Here is an 18,839-nt window from a genome sequence, read left to right as displayed (position 1 = left end):
ACAGGCTCCAGTGGTCAGGCAACAGACATGACTATTGTAAGCTGCTATGGGACGCAGGGTAAATATTTAGTTTGGAGAAGGAGGGCTAATAAATTTTGAGAGCTTTAACCCAATCACTTGGAGCCTGCTCCTACGAGCAGCCCAGGGGTAGAATGATGGGTGAGTGGAGGAGAGGCAGGAGTCTGTTCAACCTGGGTACATACAAGCACTCTTACAATAGGAAATAGTTCCAGGGAAAACAAATCTCTCATCTAACTACATTGTTTGTTAGTCCTGTGATTATGAAGTTGACTGTTGGAGTAATTATCGTGTAGCCTACTTCTCATTTGACTAATCTGGATAAGCCCCTCTGTACAATCAGGCTGTTCCAACTCACTAACTACTGCTTAATTGTCACTGTCGCTATTCTCATATGAAATAACAGAAGCATTCAACCATGTCCACATATGGGGTTGGACAGATGAAAGGATCTGAAGTGAAACAAAAGAATTAGAGTAGAAATGTGCCAAAACCTTGAGGGCAGAAAAACAACTTCTTATCTCCAGATAGTTCATGAAAATAGACTCGTGCCCAATTTTTCAAAATCTATATTGTCCTGATAGTGGTTGGCTAAGATGGCTAGCAATATCTGTGTATAGTCCTCAATCAATTTTATTTTCCATCTTAAAATGTCTTTAGTCTTTAGTGTTGTACGACTCCCAGATGGGTAACTTGTGAAACCAAAAGAGCTAGCCATAATGTAAGACAATACCTCACTGGAAAGATGCCTGTAAAATGTCCTCTTTGAAAATACTGACTTATGAGTGCTGTAGGTCCCCCAAACTCTCTTTAACAGAAAGACAGCTCTCCATCTTTTTTTCCTCCTCTTTCCATCTCTCTTGTGTGTGAAAAAGCAAGTGAGCAATGAGCTGCCAAACCTACACTGTCATTGATCATCAGGAAACAACAGCAAGTGATATCCCTTTGCTGCCCAGACCCTGACCAGAGGTGTCACTATGACAGCCATTAATAAGACAGACTCACGGGTAGAAAGGCAGGCATGGGTTAAGAAGTAACCATCTGTGATGTAACATTTGAGTGCTTCAGAAGCTCTAGTCAAAGGAAGATGGAGGAAATCCATTATCCTGCCGGGGATGGAAGTCATTTTCATCCACAGTGACGATTTGTCAAATAACTCAAGTGAAAACAGCCAAATAAGTGAGAGCAATGCTTCCCAGGAGCCAAGATCAACTATTACCTCAACAATGTTAATCTTGAAGAATGGTATGAACACTTTGATCGCTTAATTGCCTAATTAACTAATAGTGGAAAATCTACAGAGGGAAATTGTGATTGGGCCTCCCAGCAACTTTCATGTAACTCAACTCAATCATCACACGTCAGTTAATTCAGTTACATAATCTGCTATCTTCTTTCATGCTAGAGATGTGGCTCTAGGGATGGTGATTCTGCCCGTCTGTCCACCACTTTGGCGATCCCCTGACTATTTCTCCAGTGACGCCATAAGGTCGAGATTTGTGGTTCTGAGTAGAATGTCTCAGTAACTACTTTAGAGCAAACGTTCATGTCCCTCTCCAGATGAACTGTAATCACTTTGATGTTTCCTTACCTTTTCTTTTAGCGTAATCATCAGATCAAAAATTCCATCAGCCTCAAGATTGTGCAAATGGTAACTATTATTATTAACATCAGCATGTTAGCATTGTCACTGTTAGCATGCTGATAAAAAAACCCAATGTGTCTAACTACAGCCTCATAGAGCCTCTATTATGGCTGTAGACTTACGTTTGAATAGAACCACAGCAAGTCTGGCTGAAGCTCATTGCCATGTACCTGGTTAGTGTGATTACAGGGTCAAAAAAGGTCAACAGGCATTTAATAATATTCTCAACTACTCCCAGTTTGGACAAATGCATTTTAAAGCCAGGCATCTGAATCCTGGTCAGTGTTCGTGACTTGTTGAACTCTGACCTCTCTAGCCTGTGACCATATGACCTGAGTCTCATGACTCTGTACCCAAGGCCATAACAAAACAGACATCCTATGTTTACAACCACATTGTTTGCACATTGTGGTGGTTGGTATGTGTGTGTTTAAAGACTCACGCTGAGGTTTCTGTCCCAGATCTGGATGGTGCCATCTTGGCAGCCAGCTGCAATGAGCTTCCCATCACGGCTGTAGGTGCAGCATGTGGGTATGACCTTCTTCCCCTGGAATGAGCGGGGTTTGAACACAGACTTGTGCTTCTTCTCCGAGTTCAAGTCCCATGTGCGCACGGTGCTGTGGACAGACAAAAGAATTTCTTTACCTTTACGGCCATAAAATATCCGTCCGTCATAATGTATCTGGTCATTAACACCATCCACCACCATAATAAATCAGAATCATACTAAGATGCAGTGTGCAGGCACACTTATGTACAGGGGTTAGGCAGGTATGTGTTGCAGGGTGAGGGGTTAGCAAACAGAAGAACAGTACATCAGTCTGACAGGCATGTCTGAAGCTTCCATGAAATTCTGATTCTCTCTCTTACATCTGTTGAACACATTACACAACCTGGACCACTGAGACCAAGGACTTTAAATGCAAACCTTTCATATACATATACCTACACTACACAAAAGTCCAGTGAATAACCTTACATGATACAAAACGGTCAACACTAACCTGCCCAAAGTAAAAAAAAAAAAAAAAAAAAAAAAAAAAAAGGTCATCGAAAACTAAAAAATCATGCAAATTTGATAGAAAATAGTCCTTTTTCCGGGATTAGAAAAAATTGTTAACTCACATCTTTCTTGCAGCAATGGTAAATGAAGCCTCAAAAGTTAATGCAAACATGTCTTGTAGGTGCCCCACCTTTTGTTGATGACTTACAAACTGTCTGTGTACACAAAGGCAGTGTTGGAGCAGACTGTGTTACTATACCCTCTGATGCATTTTTAAGACAATACTGTACTACAGGAAGCAGTACATTATATTGCTATCAGAATGGCCAAGTAACAAAGGAAGAAAGACTGGTTGGTCAGACGTTCACCCTATAACAAGATAATAACCCAAAACATTAGAGGAAAAGAACGAGCCAGTGGCTTCACATGATCGAAGAGCAGCACAGTCTCTAGACTTAAACCCAGGGAGCTGGTATGGATGAACTGGACAGAAGGTGAAAGCAAAACAACCTGCAAGTGCAACACATTTGTTGGAACTTCTGCAACAGTGTTGGGACAAACTTTCTGAACAATGTTTCATTTCCACTTCATAGAAAGACAGCTAGAAAAACAGAAGTGATCTAAAATGTTTGACCGGTAGTGTATGTACCAATGAAAGTTTCCAGACTGTTATCAAATGTAAGCTCAGCAAGAATCTCTCATGGTCACAGATCTATTTTTCATAACACTGAACACATTAAGCTGACTTAAATGGTATTTAAACAATAATAATGCAGTCAACCTGACACCAAGCCATCAACAATATTACATTACACTCAAACAATCCACAACGAAGACATATAATATGGCCATGTCTCCAATCATACACAGGATGAAACACAAGAAACAACTGAAACTTGAGGTATAAAATAAGGGGGGAGGATGAAGAAGTCTCAGATCAAGCAGATTATGTAGGATAGTCAAAGCAGTTGTCAGTATTTTTGCATATTTCAAACCCCTTTTCACGAGAAAACCGAGAAAGTGGATAATGGGTGCTGCAGTGACGGCAAAAGAAAAAAGATGACGAGAAAAGTAAATGTATATGTAAAGACCGAGAGCAAACTGAGTTGCCTACCAGCATTGCAAGTCACTTTAATAGATGTAAAGCTCCACATTTATTGATTGAAAGACTACACACAAAATGTTTAACCAACCTCTCACACACCGACACCAACACTCATGCCAGACAGAGTGTGTCCAAATGTGTCTGTGACCCACTGCTTGCTTTAGTGAGCATCATGACCTTTGGGTCATGAGGTCAGCAGAGGAGTATAAACACACAGGCAGGGCTGCTACTAACAGCCAGGCAAGGATTCCTCTGTGGCTGGATACAAAGTCACAGGCACACACACTCAACTGTGTTTGGATAAGTCTAACAATGTGATACAAATGCCAACTGAAGACATATGGTTTGAGTGAGAACTGGCAAGGGTCAAATAAAACTCTGTTTGATGCATAGTTGTGTTTAAATCCACATAAACCAAAGTTGTTCATAAATCAAAAAACCTCTTGCTTTGAAAAAAAAGGTGCAAAAGCCACATATATAAAAGGAGGATGCCCAGCACAACATGAAGACCTCTGCATTGTACAGTAAGTGTTTACATGAGTAGATATACACGTGTATGTGTGAGAGTGAATAAGCGAGTGATAGCCACGGACTGGATGACAAATTGGTCCACCTGCTGCCTCACACAGACATCTCTATTTTGTTTACGGAAGACTGTAGGCGTCTGTCAAACCAATAAAGACAACATAACCTTTCGCATAGCACACAAAACCTGGAATGCTATTTATCGTAAGGGCTCTTTCCAAAACATGGCATTGCTGGCTGTCAGGGAGACAGAGCCAAGAGGATGGAGCCAACTAAGCACACAGAATGAAGACTGCACACCCTCACCTGTCAGACAAACAGACAGAGAAGGTTAGGGGAGGGGAAACTGTCAGCTCTAATATGTGGTACTTTAATTTAGTTAATTAAAGTGTAAAAACTTTCCATCTCACATTAGATTAACAAAAATCAAGAGGCGATAATATAAAAAAAAAAAAAAATGACCTGCAGCTTCACCTAATTAAAGATGCACCTTTTATTCCAGACGGAAACATCTGGGGCAGTCCCAAACCTTGTTCTTAGAGGAGGTGGTTGTTTTGGGAAGGTAATAACAATGAAAGAGCATGAGATGTCAAAATATTCACATGCGGCATGGAGAAAAAACATTCAAGGGCAATACCTCCATCCTTTCCTCTTCCCTGCAACCCTGTTTTCCCTTCAATCAACAGCCTCCTTTTTCCCGCTCATACGCTTCAGAGACAGAGAGGTGAATGTAATAAAAATGAGACCCATACATCCTCAGTCATGCGTATGCACTTTACGAGGTAGCACAGTCGTTCACACATCAACTGAGGAGTGACAACTCCCCTGGCCCCAGATTTTATCTGTCCATCAGGTTATAGGCCCAGTGGGGGTGATGGTTGCTGGGATCATTTTCCCAGATGATGAGATAAAGAAGAAAGAGGGAAAAGAAAGGCATACGTCTTGTATAAGGTTGTTTATTGGTCAAATTCCGGCAATGTATCTAGGTTGTGTTGCCTGATGGCCGGTTGACTGACTAACTGGGGCTCTGTTATGAGAAAAGCGGATTAGGAGAAAAGATGCTCTATCTTCCATCTCCAGGTGAAGAAGCTAAAGTGGGGAAATAACTGAGGGATTTGGGAGGAGGCATACGCACAGTGGCATTCATGCAAGGAAGCAGAAGAAGAAACACTGAGGTCTATGCAAAGATGCACTGTGGGTACAGTGAGGTGCTGATTCAAGCAAATTCATAACATTATTACTGTGGCTCCAAGATAGAAGATGAACCTAAAAAGGCCTTAAAGTGAGACCACACACACTTTAGGTACAAAACGCTTGACTCAAGGACTACCATAAGTCAAGACAGCTCCGCAGATTTAATTTAATCAAACAATCTGATTGATAGGACACTTTCCTCCTGGACCTCCCCATAAGGAAGCTGCCTGACATTCAGTTCAATAAAATACAAAACACACACACTAAAGCACAGAAGTTACTGTCTGTCAAAAATTCAGCCAAGACTGTATGTAAATTGAACAAGAAGGATAAATTCACACCTTGAAGGTACGGTATGTGCGTTCTTGTGCAGGATATGGAACAGTTGCATTGTAAGGCTGGCAACAGATGGACTGTGGATGAACCTGATGTGTCAAACTGCATGAATCGCCCCAACATGCTCACACACACTTTGTGGTGTCTGTCCTCACTCTTCATCCCCATTCTGTCACGCAGATCACGTCTAATAACCCAGCAGTAATGTCCTTTCTCTTCAAAAAATCTAAAGTAAGCCGTCAGAAAGCACTGAAAAATACATTACCTACTTACTTGATAAGATCAGTATGCCAGGAATGATCAATTAGGACACAGGATACAAACCTTGAGAACTGTATGAAATATTGACTTATTCAAAGCTTTGAAAACATTTTGGACACAGGAGCCAACTACTCCTGTGCAAAAGAGCATAACTGATTTCTGTGATTTATCCACACAACAGGTCATGATTTTTCTTTGTGTGACTTTTCCTATTTTTGTGGATCATCTCCAATGATAATTCCTGAGTATGCCACATGCATCACGTCATGTGTTTGGTTGGAGCACATGACAAAGACAAATAGTTTATTCCTCAGCAGTAAAAGGACCTGCCATGTTGTCCTCTGGGTCTCCTTGCATACAGCTACACATCCAAGTCCAGCTGCAGCCCTGACAGCAGGCCAACGCGAAGGGAATCCCTGGCATTCAAACCTTCTGGAAACATTCCTCAAATTGTGTGTATTTATGTGTGCACATGCGCAAGTGTGTCTCAAGACTCAACAGAAGTAACATGTGGGCCCAATTAGAAAGTCGCCGTTTGTCCTCTCCTCTGCTCCACTGGCGGAAATTTCAGTCACAAAATGAGCACAACATGAATGTTTGATCGTTCTCCTGAGGCGCTATACAACTACATAAAGTGAAACCAAGAATCAGCAATGTCATACCCTTGAAGCCACTAATGTTAAGTTTTCTTCAGTGTTGGTTACAGTTCAATGCTATACAGTACATTTTTTTCAACAGAGCTTATTCAACGATTTTTAAGCCACTAGCGTTGAAGATTTCGTTCATTAGAAAAGACTGCAGGGCTCAAAATACACCACTGACACAAAGTCCCAGTCATATTTTAGTTTACTTCAAGTTTAAGCCTGCCAAAGAAAGACTTCCACTGGGAGAAGACCCAGCACATATTGCCTTCACTTTCTGAGAAATAAATCTGCAGTTTTCAAACAGGTGTTCAGTCTTTCAGCAAAGACTTAGTTAAAGTGGCTCTCTGCTTAACACGTATTTGGCACCCTTGGATCAAACATGAATATTGTTGGAAAATATTGTGCCGTTTTACAATTGCACAAACTCTCCAGACAGAATGACAGAAGAATGTGAAATGTTGACACATTCACACAGGTCTGAGCAGAAATGCTTTTCACTGACCGACTTCAGTCACACAATTCTGCTCAAGCCCCTTTCAGTCCTCAGTGTGCAGGGACAATCACTACCACCCTGCTGCTGCATTATTAAACTGCTTCATCAGTACTTCCCGCTCATTCCACTTCCTCTCAGAGAAAAAAATGTCTGGGTTAATGAAATCATTCAGGGAGCTGGGAGGCAGTTCTTATGAATGAGATTCCACACAACTGGGGGGATCTTTAATTAAGGAGCTGGGCGGTCCAGTGATCATACTTAATAACCTATTCAAATAAACACAACAAAGACTCTCTAACTAGGCTGACACAGGAAGAAAGACTTGAGAAAAACCTAGATGTTGGTCTGATGTTTAAGCGGACACAGCCAGTAGCAGGCGCCCACTGGTACTGTTAGCCAACTGCTGATCCATTCTCAAAAGGCCCACTAACTACAGTGTGGCCCCTGCAGACTCCATACCTATTCAAAGGAAGACAGTGAAATGGATGCAGCAGAATACATGAGGTGATGGTGAAGAGAAAAGACAGGACAAAACATTGCTTCATGGTCGCTCCATAACTACTGGAGCATTAATAATCTGTGGAGACTGAAAGCCTAGAATATCCTCCGGTTGTACATGGGGTTTCAGTACATTATGCCCGTAATCCTAAAAGTCCACCTATATCACATCCACCACTTCTGAGTGTGATAGGCTGACACTCTTGTCAATCAAGAAAACATACAGTGGGGTCCAAAAGTCTGAGACCATGAAAGTGCTCTCAGACCTTTGGACGCCACTATATTGAAATCTCTCAACAAAACCAAACGAAATTAAAAATAATTTTAAAAACAGTAGTTGAAAGTTTTTTAAACAACTTGAATATAGTCCTGGGGCCTGTTCCAAGATGCAGAATAAATCTGCTGAGTAAAATCCAGAACCCCAACATATCTGGATGATCAGCAAACATCCTGTTGCCTTTTTTCTATCTTAACACAAAATCCTGAACGCTGAAAACGACAGGTTACCAGACAGCACCTGTTTAAACCCTCACATCTACATTTTGCTTGCACTGGAGGAATGAGAGGGACTGCCAAGAAAAGCACTTTATCACCAGGTAACCCCTGTATTGAACTCCACATTACTAACGTGATGATCAGTAAAAGTGCAATATGTGAGATTTAAGAAGGGCTAGAGGGACAATCTCTTCCACCTGTAAATCACTGTAGGCAGTCCCTCTCTCATTTCCTCTCTTCATCACTGCCTCTTTCCATCTCTGAGACTCAGGTTGCTGTGCTGACCTGCTTTGCTGCTGTGAACCTTCCTCACATGCAGCTGCTCTGCCTCTGAATGGCTCCCTGTGCGCTCCTCTCCGCTGTTCTCCTGTGAGCTGGCCAGGGGCAACACCCAGTGCTAACGTGCCAGGGGAGGATTTCCAGAGCCTCAATAAGAGCTAAATAAACCAGCCTCCACATCTGGGAGAGCAGTAACACTGGTAAACACTGGGCTGCGGCCTGCCCACAAAGCCAGGCCCTTGTTTCCACTTAATGATGATAGCCCTGGGTTTCTGCACTGCTGCCTGTCACACTCACTTAGACTCATCACTGTGCTCTCACTCACAAATATTCACGCACACCTATACACACTGCAAAAGGGTTATAGCTTCTGCAGTCATACAGGTCTTGTGTTGTTTTTAATGAGAACAGTCCACTGTTAACTGTAACAGGAAGAATATATCTGTGTGTCTGTGTGACATCTTGTCATCTCCTGCATTGTTGGTCTGATCCAAATTACTGCACACAAGTGAAGGACTGCATTTGGACAACATCCAGTGTAAAATGTAGCATGTATCGATGCACAGCTGCGAGGCAAAGCTACCCTTTCCAGAGGCATTGTCTGGACTAGAGGACTCCCTGCTGGTGACAGAGGAGAGCAACGAAAAGTCTGTTCAGTTGAGTACAGGAAGTTGGACATGGCTTACACTAGTTACTGACAATAAGCAATGATTGGGAATTAACTTTGGACAAGTGAAGCATAATATTCAGGAGGTGTGGTTATGAATGTTATCATGAAATATGGTACATCCAAAAAACAAGATGTTTTAGTTGTTTCTAGGTATCACTGTACAGTAGACCATTTAAATTTGCACATCCTGCTAAGTCATATGGAATAATGCAACATAATAAGCTAAATTCATTGTTTAAAGAAACAGATGCAGATAAAACAGGGTAGCACATAGTATTTCTGTCAGCATGTGTCCGGTTTAATGACGTAGATACCCTTAAGTTCTGTTATGGATTTCCTAAATAATTATTTGTCATAGTGACACGTTTTAATGCTTAAAGACCAGAAATAATTTGATGTGCCTGTGCATCTAGTGGCCATCTTCGTGACTGTTTCTCCTTTCAGAACATTTACAGGATTACACCATGATTAATTAGGTTTATGTACTAAGTTGTTGGACTCTGCCTACAAGTCATAGCTCCTATCACTTAATTAGAACTCACCCATCATTGGAGCAGGTCATGAACTCCTCTTTAATCTTGGGATGCCAGCAGCCACAATTCAGCATAGCTGTGTGGCCCTGAAAAGAGCAGAAAGTGAAAATTAACAAACTGCACACTTTTAACAGACTAAATTGTTGTTGACCAGTGGTAAGCTTCCAGTTGCTTTGAAAATCAGCACACATCTGTGAATCATAGGGTTTACTGTGGGTCCAGCCTTCACCATAGACTGTTTTCAAACTCATTGCGTATTTAGAGGCCAGCTGTAACAGTTTCAGTCAGTAAGAGCTGGTCACCAGGAGGAACCAATGAAGGTGAATTAATGAAGATGCATTTTGCAATCTCACTGCACACAAATTATGTGCAAAGACAGCTGTTGTTCTTCACTGTTAAATCTTGAGCCAAGACTGCCGTGCAAAAGGTCATCAGTTAATTATTTCAGAGGTGCTCTTACGTTTTTGTGACGATGTATCTTCAGAGTTGTGTAGTGTGAACTGCGCAACTGTGCAACTGTGAGGCCTGTATCCACAGAGATACATGCAGAGGTTGCTGGGAGGTACCAATTATTTTTCTTCATTTGAATGCACCTTAAAGGGCTTTCCCTTCAGGAAAGGACCTTTAATTTGATCATTTTGTAACCTTGACTTGTGGCCTCGCCTTAAAACTGAGCAACTAAAGTCTGAAGCAGTGCAGAAGGCTGTGTCACAGCTTCAAACAGAAATCGAGTAACTTTTGGACATTTCGTCTTCCAGAGTAGTCCCACTGAGAATTACTCATAACAAATGACTTCAAAGTGGAATAACCCAGTGAGAGGCCTCCCTCACTGCCAGGTCAGAGAGGAACACTTCAGTGTGCTGCAAAGAGGCTTCAGACATGACATACTGCTATTTGACAGGATGCTTAAGAAAGCAGAACCTTGCATGAGCAGAAATCGACCAAATGACATTGGTATGTGTGCATAAGGAAGAGTGGCCTGCCTGTTAACCGTCAAGTACTTTAAACACACCACTTTAATAATCAATAAAAGAGAACTGCCCAAGTCTCGCTATTTAATGACGAAAAGGGATTAATAGCAAATTGCTAGTTGTTAAATTTTATGGTAAAATACACACTCACTATATGATTAGGTTAAAGCTTAAATGGGCTAAGAATGACTCAACTGCTTCGCTCCTCTGTGCAATAAAATCAAAATAAACAAACAAGCTTCATGATTAGGGTGAAGGAGCCGTTACCTTCCGAAACAAATCTGATTCCTCTTCCTCAACAGTTTAGGACAACAAATTGCCAATGACTAAAGAGAAACAGACTGATATTCATAGTAATAGTAAAACACAAAAAAGCATGTTAATGACAAACAGAGCCAAGAAAAGAACCCTCCCTGATAAAAAAAAAAAAAAGTGCTTTTAGCATAAGCAACACAGGTTTCTGTAATTGTTGATCAACTACAATTTGGAGCAGGACAGTTAATGAATAAAAAAACCAAACTGACAGAAAATTAATTAACAACGTTTAAACCTTTTAATGTGTAAATTTTCAGCATAAAATATAAAAAAATGACCAGACCCATGCTTTATATTTTGTTGAGTTGTGTACTTAAATTATCCCAAGTGTTTCCAGCAATTTTCAAACCTAGAGAATTTTGTAATATTAAATCAAGGTAACGGTCTGTTTGATTTGGTCGCCTGTATATATCTCATCATACCCAGTTTTAAGCCACATTTTCACATTACAATTTTCAGATCTTGGATATTTTTAAATGTATATTTTACCTGGAAGAAGGAACTTAGTCATCGGATGTCTGGATCTTAAATTATCAGAGATACAAGCTGAGCAAAAGTTTTCAGCAGCTCAGCTCTCAGCTCCTATGAAAACGCCTTGATTCTCCCATATCGGAGAAACGTTGCTTTTTAATTTGAAACAGCCTTTTTCAGGGTTTTTACCAGTTTGATCACTTAGGCCATTTGTTTTGGAGAGGAGGAGAAATCTGAAAATAATTCGGCTCCCACTAAAAACCTCCTGAACGATTGACACTGAAGATATCCAGATATTATACAGATTAACTGACTGCAATGACGGCAATTGTGTAACAGAAAACTCCCATGAACCTATGTTACTTCACAATGTCACAAAACTCTATCTTTTGTTATTGTTTTGATTGAACAACCGATAACGGCAGAAAATTACATATTGTGCATTTAAGTCATTTATAATGCAAAAATACCAAACATTCTTTTCAGATGTGAGGATTTGCTGCTTTTCTCTGTTTTTTGTTGCCTTTGGATTTTGGACTGTTATTCCCACTGCATGCAGATATAGTCCTGTGTGGCAAATCTCTGCACACGGTGGGATGAGCTGGGAGCAAGTAATTGTCGACAGAGGCAGAGTAAAGGCAAGGAATTAATTATCACATGAGACACAACTAATCGACTGGGACGCTGTCAGCAGGCCAAAACGCATTTTCATTGAACCAAACTCTCCCTTCAGCTCCAGATGGGACTGAGCAGGACAAGAATGTAGGACATCCAGGAAAACACTACTTGCAATCAATGGGCCTTCACTTGTTCTAGTAATTCATATGGATGGTATAAACCATGTCTAAATGCACTGCAGCTGGCACAGATGGTTAGTGACCACCAATACAGCTTTCTTAAACTCAGCAAAACCCAAACATGGACACTTAATTATGATCTTCCTTTGTAGATGCAGGTACAAGCAAGAGATGAACCACGACAGTCCCAAAAGCATGTGGTGTTCTTCTCCCCTGAGACTGCCTGTGGCTGGTCACACAGCACAGACCATTATCCTCACATACAAAAACAGACCAGCTCATAGCTGCACCTTGCTACCATTATTCATTGGCAGGGTTAACCCACAGAGCAGAAGAGCAGAGCATCCAGCCTGTGTTTAGAATTAGCAGTCACTTTTGGGAAGGCTACTGTTGCTATAGAAATAAATACAACATCTTCAAGATTAATTCCACTTTATTACAACTCCTGGTCTTATTTTTACATGTTTGGCCATAATTTCGAGAGGTAATAATACCATTACACTGACAAGTTAATTGCTGAAAACTGTGAATGCAGCAACATCACTAAAAAGAACAGTCGGACAGGGGCAGAAGTATCAGACAGGAATTAAACAAACCTCCAGTTTAGTTAAAACTTATTTGGAAGAGAAAAAGAATGGGACGGTGAAATGATTACCTTAACTGTCTGTTGTAAACATTCATCTCAATTTACAGACTAACTGGTTCAACTTGTGTTTATTGTTCCTGCTGGGCTTACTGTGGTTGTACTGATGATGTTGTGGTGAGCTCAGCATTATAATAATGAATATAAACAATGGACAAAATAACGAAAATAAGACCCAAGTTGTAATAAATCCCAATTATATGCAAGCACTACTTTGGCATACCTTGGTGTTAGCCATATCCACAATGTACTGGTCTCCCTTCACACATTCCATGACATTGAAGCCATCACGGTCCAACACCTTGGCCTGTGCATTACCAGAAACCACCAGGAGGACATCACCTGTGATGCTGTACTGCAGGGACTTGATCTGATGACTGAGGGGACACACATACAGGACACACATGAAGAGGACATCTGAGACAAAGTAGGTCCTCTTGGGAACCCTCAGTGCAGCAGATTTTTTTTTTTAATCTTTCCCCACATTTGTTCCTCAACACAATCCCATCTCTGAGTTCTACAAGCAGCTCCTTCCACACCACAGCTTGGTTTTTGCTCTGATATGTATGGTCAGCTGTGAGACCTTACCTAGACAGGTGTGTGCTTTTCCAAATCATGTCCAATCAATTGCCATAGGTGGACTCCAATAAAAGATGATTAAGAGAAATGGGAAGCACTTGAGCTAAATTTCAGTCATAGCAAAAGGTCTCAATACCTGCCAATGTGATATTTCAGTTTAAGTGGTTAAGTCTAACCCTTCCTTTTTAATGAATTTGCAAAAAATTCTAAAATTCAGTTTGACACTGTCATTATGGGGTATTGAATGTAGATTGATGAGGGATATTTTTTTTATTTTAACATAAGACTGTAACATAACAAAATGGTGGTCAGAACACATTCTGAATCCACTGTAAATGCTGACAGTCTTTGTGCCTGCAAGCCATCTGTGAACTGTAATTTTACAAGACTTCTGCACCAAAAACATTGTTATATAAGAAGCTTTTACTCCTTCAAATGGCTCAGGGAAAAAAAAACAAACACTAGATAAATGTAGCTATAGGAACAACACAGCAAAACATCTGATGTACATCTGATGATTGGTCTCTTTGATCTACAACAACAAACACACAAAAATACTAAACCATAACAGGGCATGATGGCATTTTAAACCTAGGATATGGAAAGAATAATAACACTGTTTGAAACATACTACACATGCAAAACATAATGAAAATACAGAGTGGACAACCATAATAAAACTCTGTTATTACAGATATGTACCACACTAAAAACATAAGGTATGCATGATAAAAAGAATTCTATAATTGTATTCAGTGCTTTTCATAACAGATATGTGATTTTTATGTTTTCAATTTTACACTGAATAACAATCATATCATTCCACAAAGCAAAGCAGTGCTTGCAAGTGAGGAGACCAATAACTATCTGGACCACTTAACCAGAGTGAGATTAGCAATTCAGGTCAATATCAAATAGCATTAACACAACAGGGGGTAGATGGGGCACCAATATTTCTATACACAGAGCAAAAAGTTCCATTGCTGAAATGAAAGTGAAGCTAGCATCGCTGCTGTTTTTAATTGGAAGGTTTTGGCATCTTCAAAGGCTCACTACATAGCCCCAAATGCTTAGTCTTCATTGTTTTAGTTTGACTGAGCTCACGTGTTTCCTTTTTGAGTCAGGAAAGAGGAACAGTGGACCTCAGCAGCACAGCTTTCTATATGAAGCCCAGCTTGTTAGTAAACCAAACAGGCTACTGAATCACATTGTAATCAAATTAAATGTAGCATAAATTTTTGTTAATAAGGTGAAGCCTGCTCCAGTTCAGCCCTCTGGTTCCCAAAACCAAAAAGAATTAAATCTTTGATGATGGCTTCAGTGAAACACAGAATAAACACACGCAGACACACAAACACCCACATATCTCAAACATCTGCTTGTGAAAGGCTCATTTTGAATGAAAAGAGAGGATGTCACAGAGTGAGGCTCAATGAAGCTCAACAAATGTGTGTTTGTGTGTACACTTTGGCACAGTGTATGTACTGGATGTTTGCATGAAACTAATTAACCACATGTTAAGCAACTGTGTTGATGTTCCACATTGTGTTCTCAGAAATAGACTCACCATTCACAGGGCTGCAGGGACCTGAAGGCCTGCAGAGCCTGGTCCATTCCCGCAAAATCCCAGAAACGAACGTCATAATCATATCCACCAGTCACCAGACGGGCTCCAGAAGGGTCTAAACCAAGAGCCGACACCTGAGGAGACAGTTGTTTTATTTACAATTTAAAGACGATCTATAAGCCTGCACAGTTCATTTCTAAATTATCATCCAAAAGAGGCAAACCAAGTTGCTTCGAATGCCAGAAATTTTTGACAGTGTAGTCACACTGCCTCCTCTAAAGCCAGCAAAATAAATAGAAACAAAATATTTAAAGTTTATTCTTTTGTAATAATCAAATCATTCAAATCCAAATAGTTTTAAAACTGCAATCAGCACTGTCTGGAAACCACATTGACTCTCCACCTAGGACAAAGAGAACTCGAAACAAATTTCACCCCTTTTCTCACTGCTACAAAAGAGCAAACTAAACGGACTTGCTGCTCCTCTTGCTGCTAAAATAAATTCAGCACAATGTAAGGTAACCTTGGCTGAAAATCCAGTAACTGATGCGGATCTGCATAGTGAGATGTTTTAGTGTGGCATCATATAAATACATTTCAGTGATGGGTACAAGCCACTTTTTTCTAACAGAAACTCATTGAATAAATTTCCACAGATCCACATAAGCAACAATTGCAATCACTTCAGTGCTGAAAGAAGACGATCTTACTGTCTTGGTGCCATGCTGCAGAGTGATCTCATGTGTGTCTGGAATCTTCTTCACGGGATTCTGCGGCAGAAAATTGAGATGTATACAAGGAAATGGTAAAAGAAGCCAGGGCTGAATTAGATGTGTTGTTACAGTTTAGAATTTCATTCCAAGACAAGACATTTTAATCTAATTGCTTGTGTGACTAAAACGTCTGGTATCACAGTCATCTGCTGCAAATTACTGACTGGGAACATTCACATGTGAAAATTCAGGACCTGCACTATTTCACTCACATCCTGTGATTTACGTCAATGCAGTATATACACTGATAGATCACCAACTGTTTGAGTAATTCTTCATTTTATATCAGGGTTCCCACACCTTCTTAAACAATCAAATGCAAGGACTTTTGATGGACTTTTCAGACCCAATTCCCTCCCATTCAAGGATAAAACAAGGTTAATTACTGTTACAACACTAAGAATTCTTATAATGACAGTTAGCAGGCTACACAGTAGCTCACAGACAACAATTAAAAAGAGAAAGAGGCTTGAATGTGGGAACACCTCTCACTTGTGCTGATGGCAGACCATGTGCTCTCAGACAGCGGCACTTATTTACTAACAATAAGAAAAAGAAAAAAAAACATCTTGTATTTTTTCACAGAATATATGAATTAAAGCATTAATCACATCTATTTATGTCTATTTTCAAAAACTTGGAAGCCTTGTTTTTTTTTTTTTATGGCTAAAATTCACAAACTTTCAATGATTTCAATGTTGAGTAACACAACATGATATTTGTCTCATCCTTCACAGTGCACACCTCACAACTTATATTCAGATTATATTTTCTTGTGCTGCCATCTAGTGGTGGGTCCCAAAAAGTAGAAACTGGAACCTTTATAAGCCTTTTTACAGAAGACATTTTGACATGACACAGTTGGAAAAGCACAGTTGTAAATAACAAAATGAGCAATGGCTGAATTCTATTCAGATGCTTGAGTTTAAGGGTCCTGCTGTTGTTATAACGGAGTCATTAATGTTATTTGTAAAACCTGTGCTTTTCCTACTAAGTCAAAATATCTGCTGTGAAAAAAACCTATGTGAGGGAGCAGGAAGACAGATGGAACGTTTTAGACAGAACAAATAAAAACTCAATTAGATTCATGTTGTGGACCTATGGGAAATATTTTTTAACTCATGAAATGCATTCTGTTAAATGAGTCATTTCAGACATACGTCATCGTCGTCATCTTGTGCCTCCTGATCATCATCATCATCATCATCACTGTGAGCATTGCTGCCTGTATAACCTGGTGGAAGAGGAGGTCCCACAAGGTCATCATCATCATCCTCCTGGGTTGTATGTTGACGAGGCACCGGCGGCCCAATTATCTCAGAGTCTGAGTCTGAGTCTGAGTCTGAGTCACTGCTGCTGTTGCTCTCCTGTTTTCTAAAGAGAAAAGAAAAACTAAGTGTCAGACAAAGCAAAAACTATTCTTACACTTTTATACCAGACATGTATTTAAACCCTGAGGCAGTGGCAGCCAGACAAAACTGTAATATGTTTACTTAAATACAACTAGCTCAACTAGGAAGTACCTGGAAGAAGCAGCTGCAGCTTTGTCTTTCTGAGTTTGGACTGAAGACTTGACTGATTTGGAGCTTTCCCCTTCCTCCTCCATCTGTGTCTCCTTCTGCCGCTCATCTAGGGATGTATCAATTACAATTACACACACATGCACATTACTAATCAGCTTGCCAAATCATGGTTGTTGATAAATGTACCTAATACATGCTGGCTCCTCTCAATAGCTGTACGTCGGGTCTGTTCAAAAATGGCATCCAGGTCAAAGGTGCGGGCTTTTTTACCTGGAAGGAACAATGACTGCTGTGATTCATTCTGACAGTTTATCATATAAGAAATGAAGTAAGTATATCAAATAGTTCAGTATTTGTGCTGGACTGCACATACCAAACCCAGAGAATCCCATGACAGATGCCATGTCTCCATCACTCATCTTGGCAGCTCCTGCAAATGAGGCCAGCACAGTGGTTATCATAGCCTAGGTGATCTTGTTTATAATGAAAACCGTAATGACAATTTGCTTTTCAAATTAATGCTTAAAAATACAGGCTGTAGCTCTGTTGAATGTTTTTTTTTCTTTGTAAGTGAATAAGTTTCAACTACAAGCACCATTCAGTGGCCCCTTGAGAAGTAATTCTACTCTAAAGCGTGTAAAAATACTGGAGTTGCTAAAGCTTAAAACACGTAAATGACAGTATAAAAAGGTGTATTGGTCCAGCCACACCACAAGTAAGAATATGACAACAGGCTACATATGGTGCTTCATGTAGCTAGATGTATGTAGACAAATATAGACCAAGAAAACGCGGTGGATTGAATACATCTAACTTCATACCACATGGCCCCCCAATTTTTTTATAGGCTAGTATACCTGCGCTTGAACATCTGATTCTATCGAAACCCACAACCAAAAAGATTCTGACATTCGTCAAAGTCGTTATGTGAGAAAAAGTTAAAATATTGAGCCTTACCTAACGATGCTGCATCATTTTAACGTGTGGTCATAACAATAGAACAATAAGTTAAATCTGTAGCTAACTACAGTTACATAGTACAGTTGGTAACAAATGTTTGCGAACAAATAAGCTAGCAAAAACAGCAACGAGGTCTGTTTCTTTTCACATACTGGCTCAAGGTAGCTAACTGATAAATGTCAAGCAAACTGGAAATACACACATTAAACCGGCACATACATTTAAGTTGTGTAAAATTAATTTACAAAGCTTATAGACGTTTGACAACAAAATGTTGCTACCTTCAGCCACTTTGTTGGGATCCATGTTTTCAAATACGACGGTTACCTTTGACCTCAGGAAGTTCTTCCAGTAGCGCCGCGCATGCGCTGTGCAGGACGCTTTCTTTATAAAAGTTCATTGTGCCATTTTAGAGAAATGCTGTGAAGGCCCTTTACATAGTTGTAGTACGATTAAGCTTAATGATGCACCGTGATGCACTGAATTTAAGGTTAATTTCTTGTTGCTTCATGTTAATAGTACGATATCTACTGGCCAGAAT

At 40.2% G+C, this 18,839-nt stretch overlaps 1 protein-coding gene across 1 annotated transcript in view; it reads right to left on the bottom strand.

Annotated features, from left to right (window-relative positions):
* The window catches only part of LOC130186721 (WD repeat-containing protein 70), a 39,208-nt gene extending 20,556 nt beyond the window's left edge, over positions 1-18,652 (bottom strand). The window contains exons 1-10 of the mRNA XM_056403989.1: positions 18,580-18,652; positions 17,712-17,768; positions 17,525-17,608; positions 17,339-17,444; positions 16,976-17,189; positions 15,753-15,812; positions 15,043-15,176; positions 13,120-13,273; positions 9,709-9,785; positions 2,106-2,280 (exon numbers count right to left, since the gene is read on the bottom strand). Coding sequence (XP_056259964.1) covers positions 2,106-2,280; positions 9,709-9,785; positions 13,120-13,273; positions 15,043-15,176; positions 15,753-15,812; positions 16,976-17,189; positions 17,339-17,444; positions 17,525-17,608; positions 17,712-17,768; positions 18,580-18,604 — 1,086 coding nt within the window. The 5' untranslated portion in view covers positions 18,605-18,652. The remainder of the gene's footprint in view (positions 1-2,105; positions 2,281-9,708; positions 9,786-13,119; positions 13,274-15,042; positions 15,177-15,752; positions 15,813-16,975; positions 17,190-17,338; positions 17,445-17,524; positions 17,609-17,711; positions 17,769-18,579) is intronic.
* Between the last annotated feature and the right edge of the window lie 187 nt (positions 18,653-18,839).

The sequence above is a fragment of the Seriola aureovittata genome, chromosome 18 (assembly GCF_021018895.1).
Source record: "Seriola aureovittata isolate HTS-2021-v1 ecotype China chromosome 18, ASM2101889v1, whole genome shotgun sequence".
In the NCBI taxonomy this organism is placed as follows: domain Eukaryota; kingdom Metazoa; phylum Chordata; class Actinopteri; order Carangiformes; family Carangidae; genus Seriola; species Seriola aureovittata.
The sequence above is the reverse complement of the archived record's forward strand: the minus strand, read 5'-3'. Positions and strand labels throughout refer to the sequence as shown.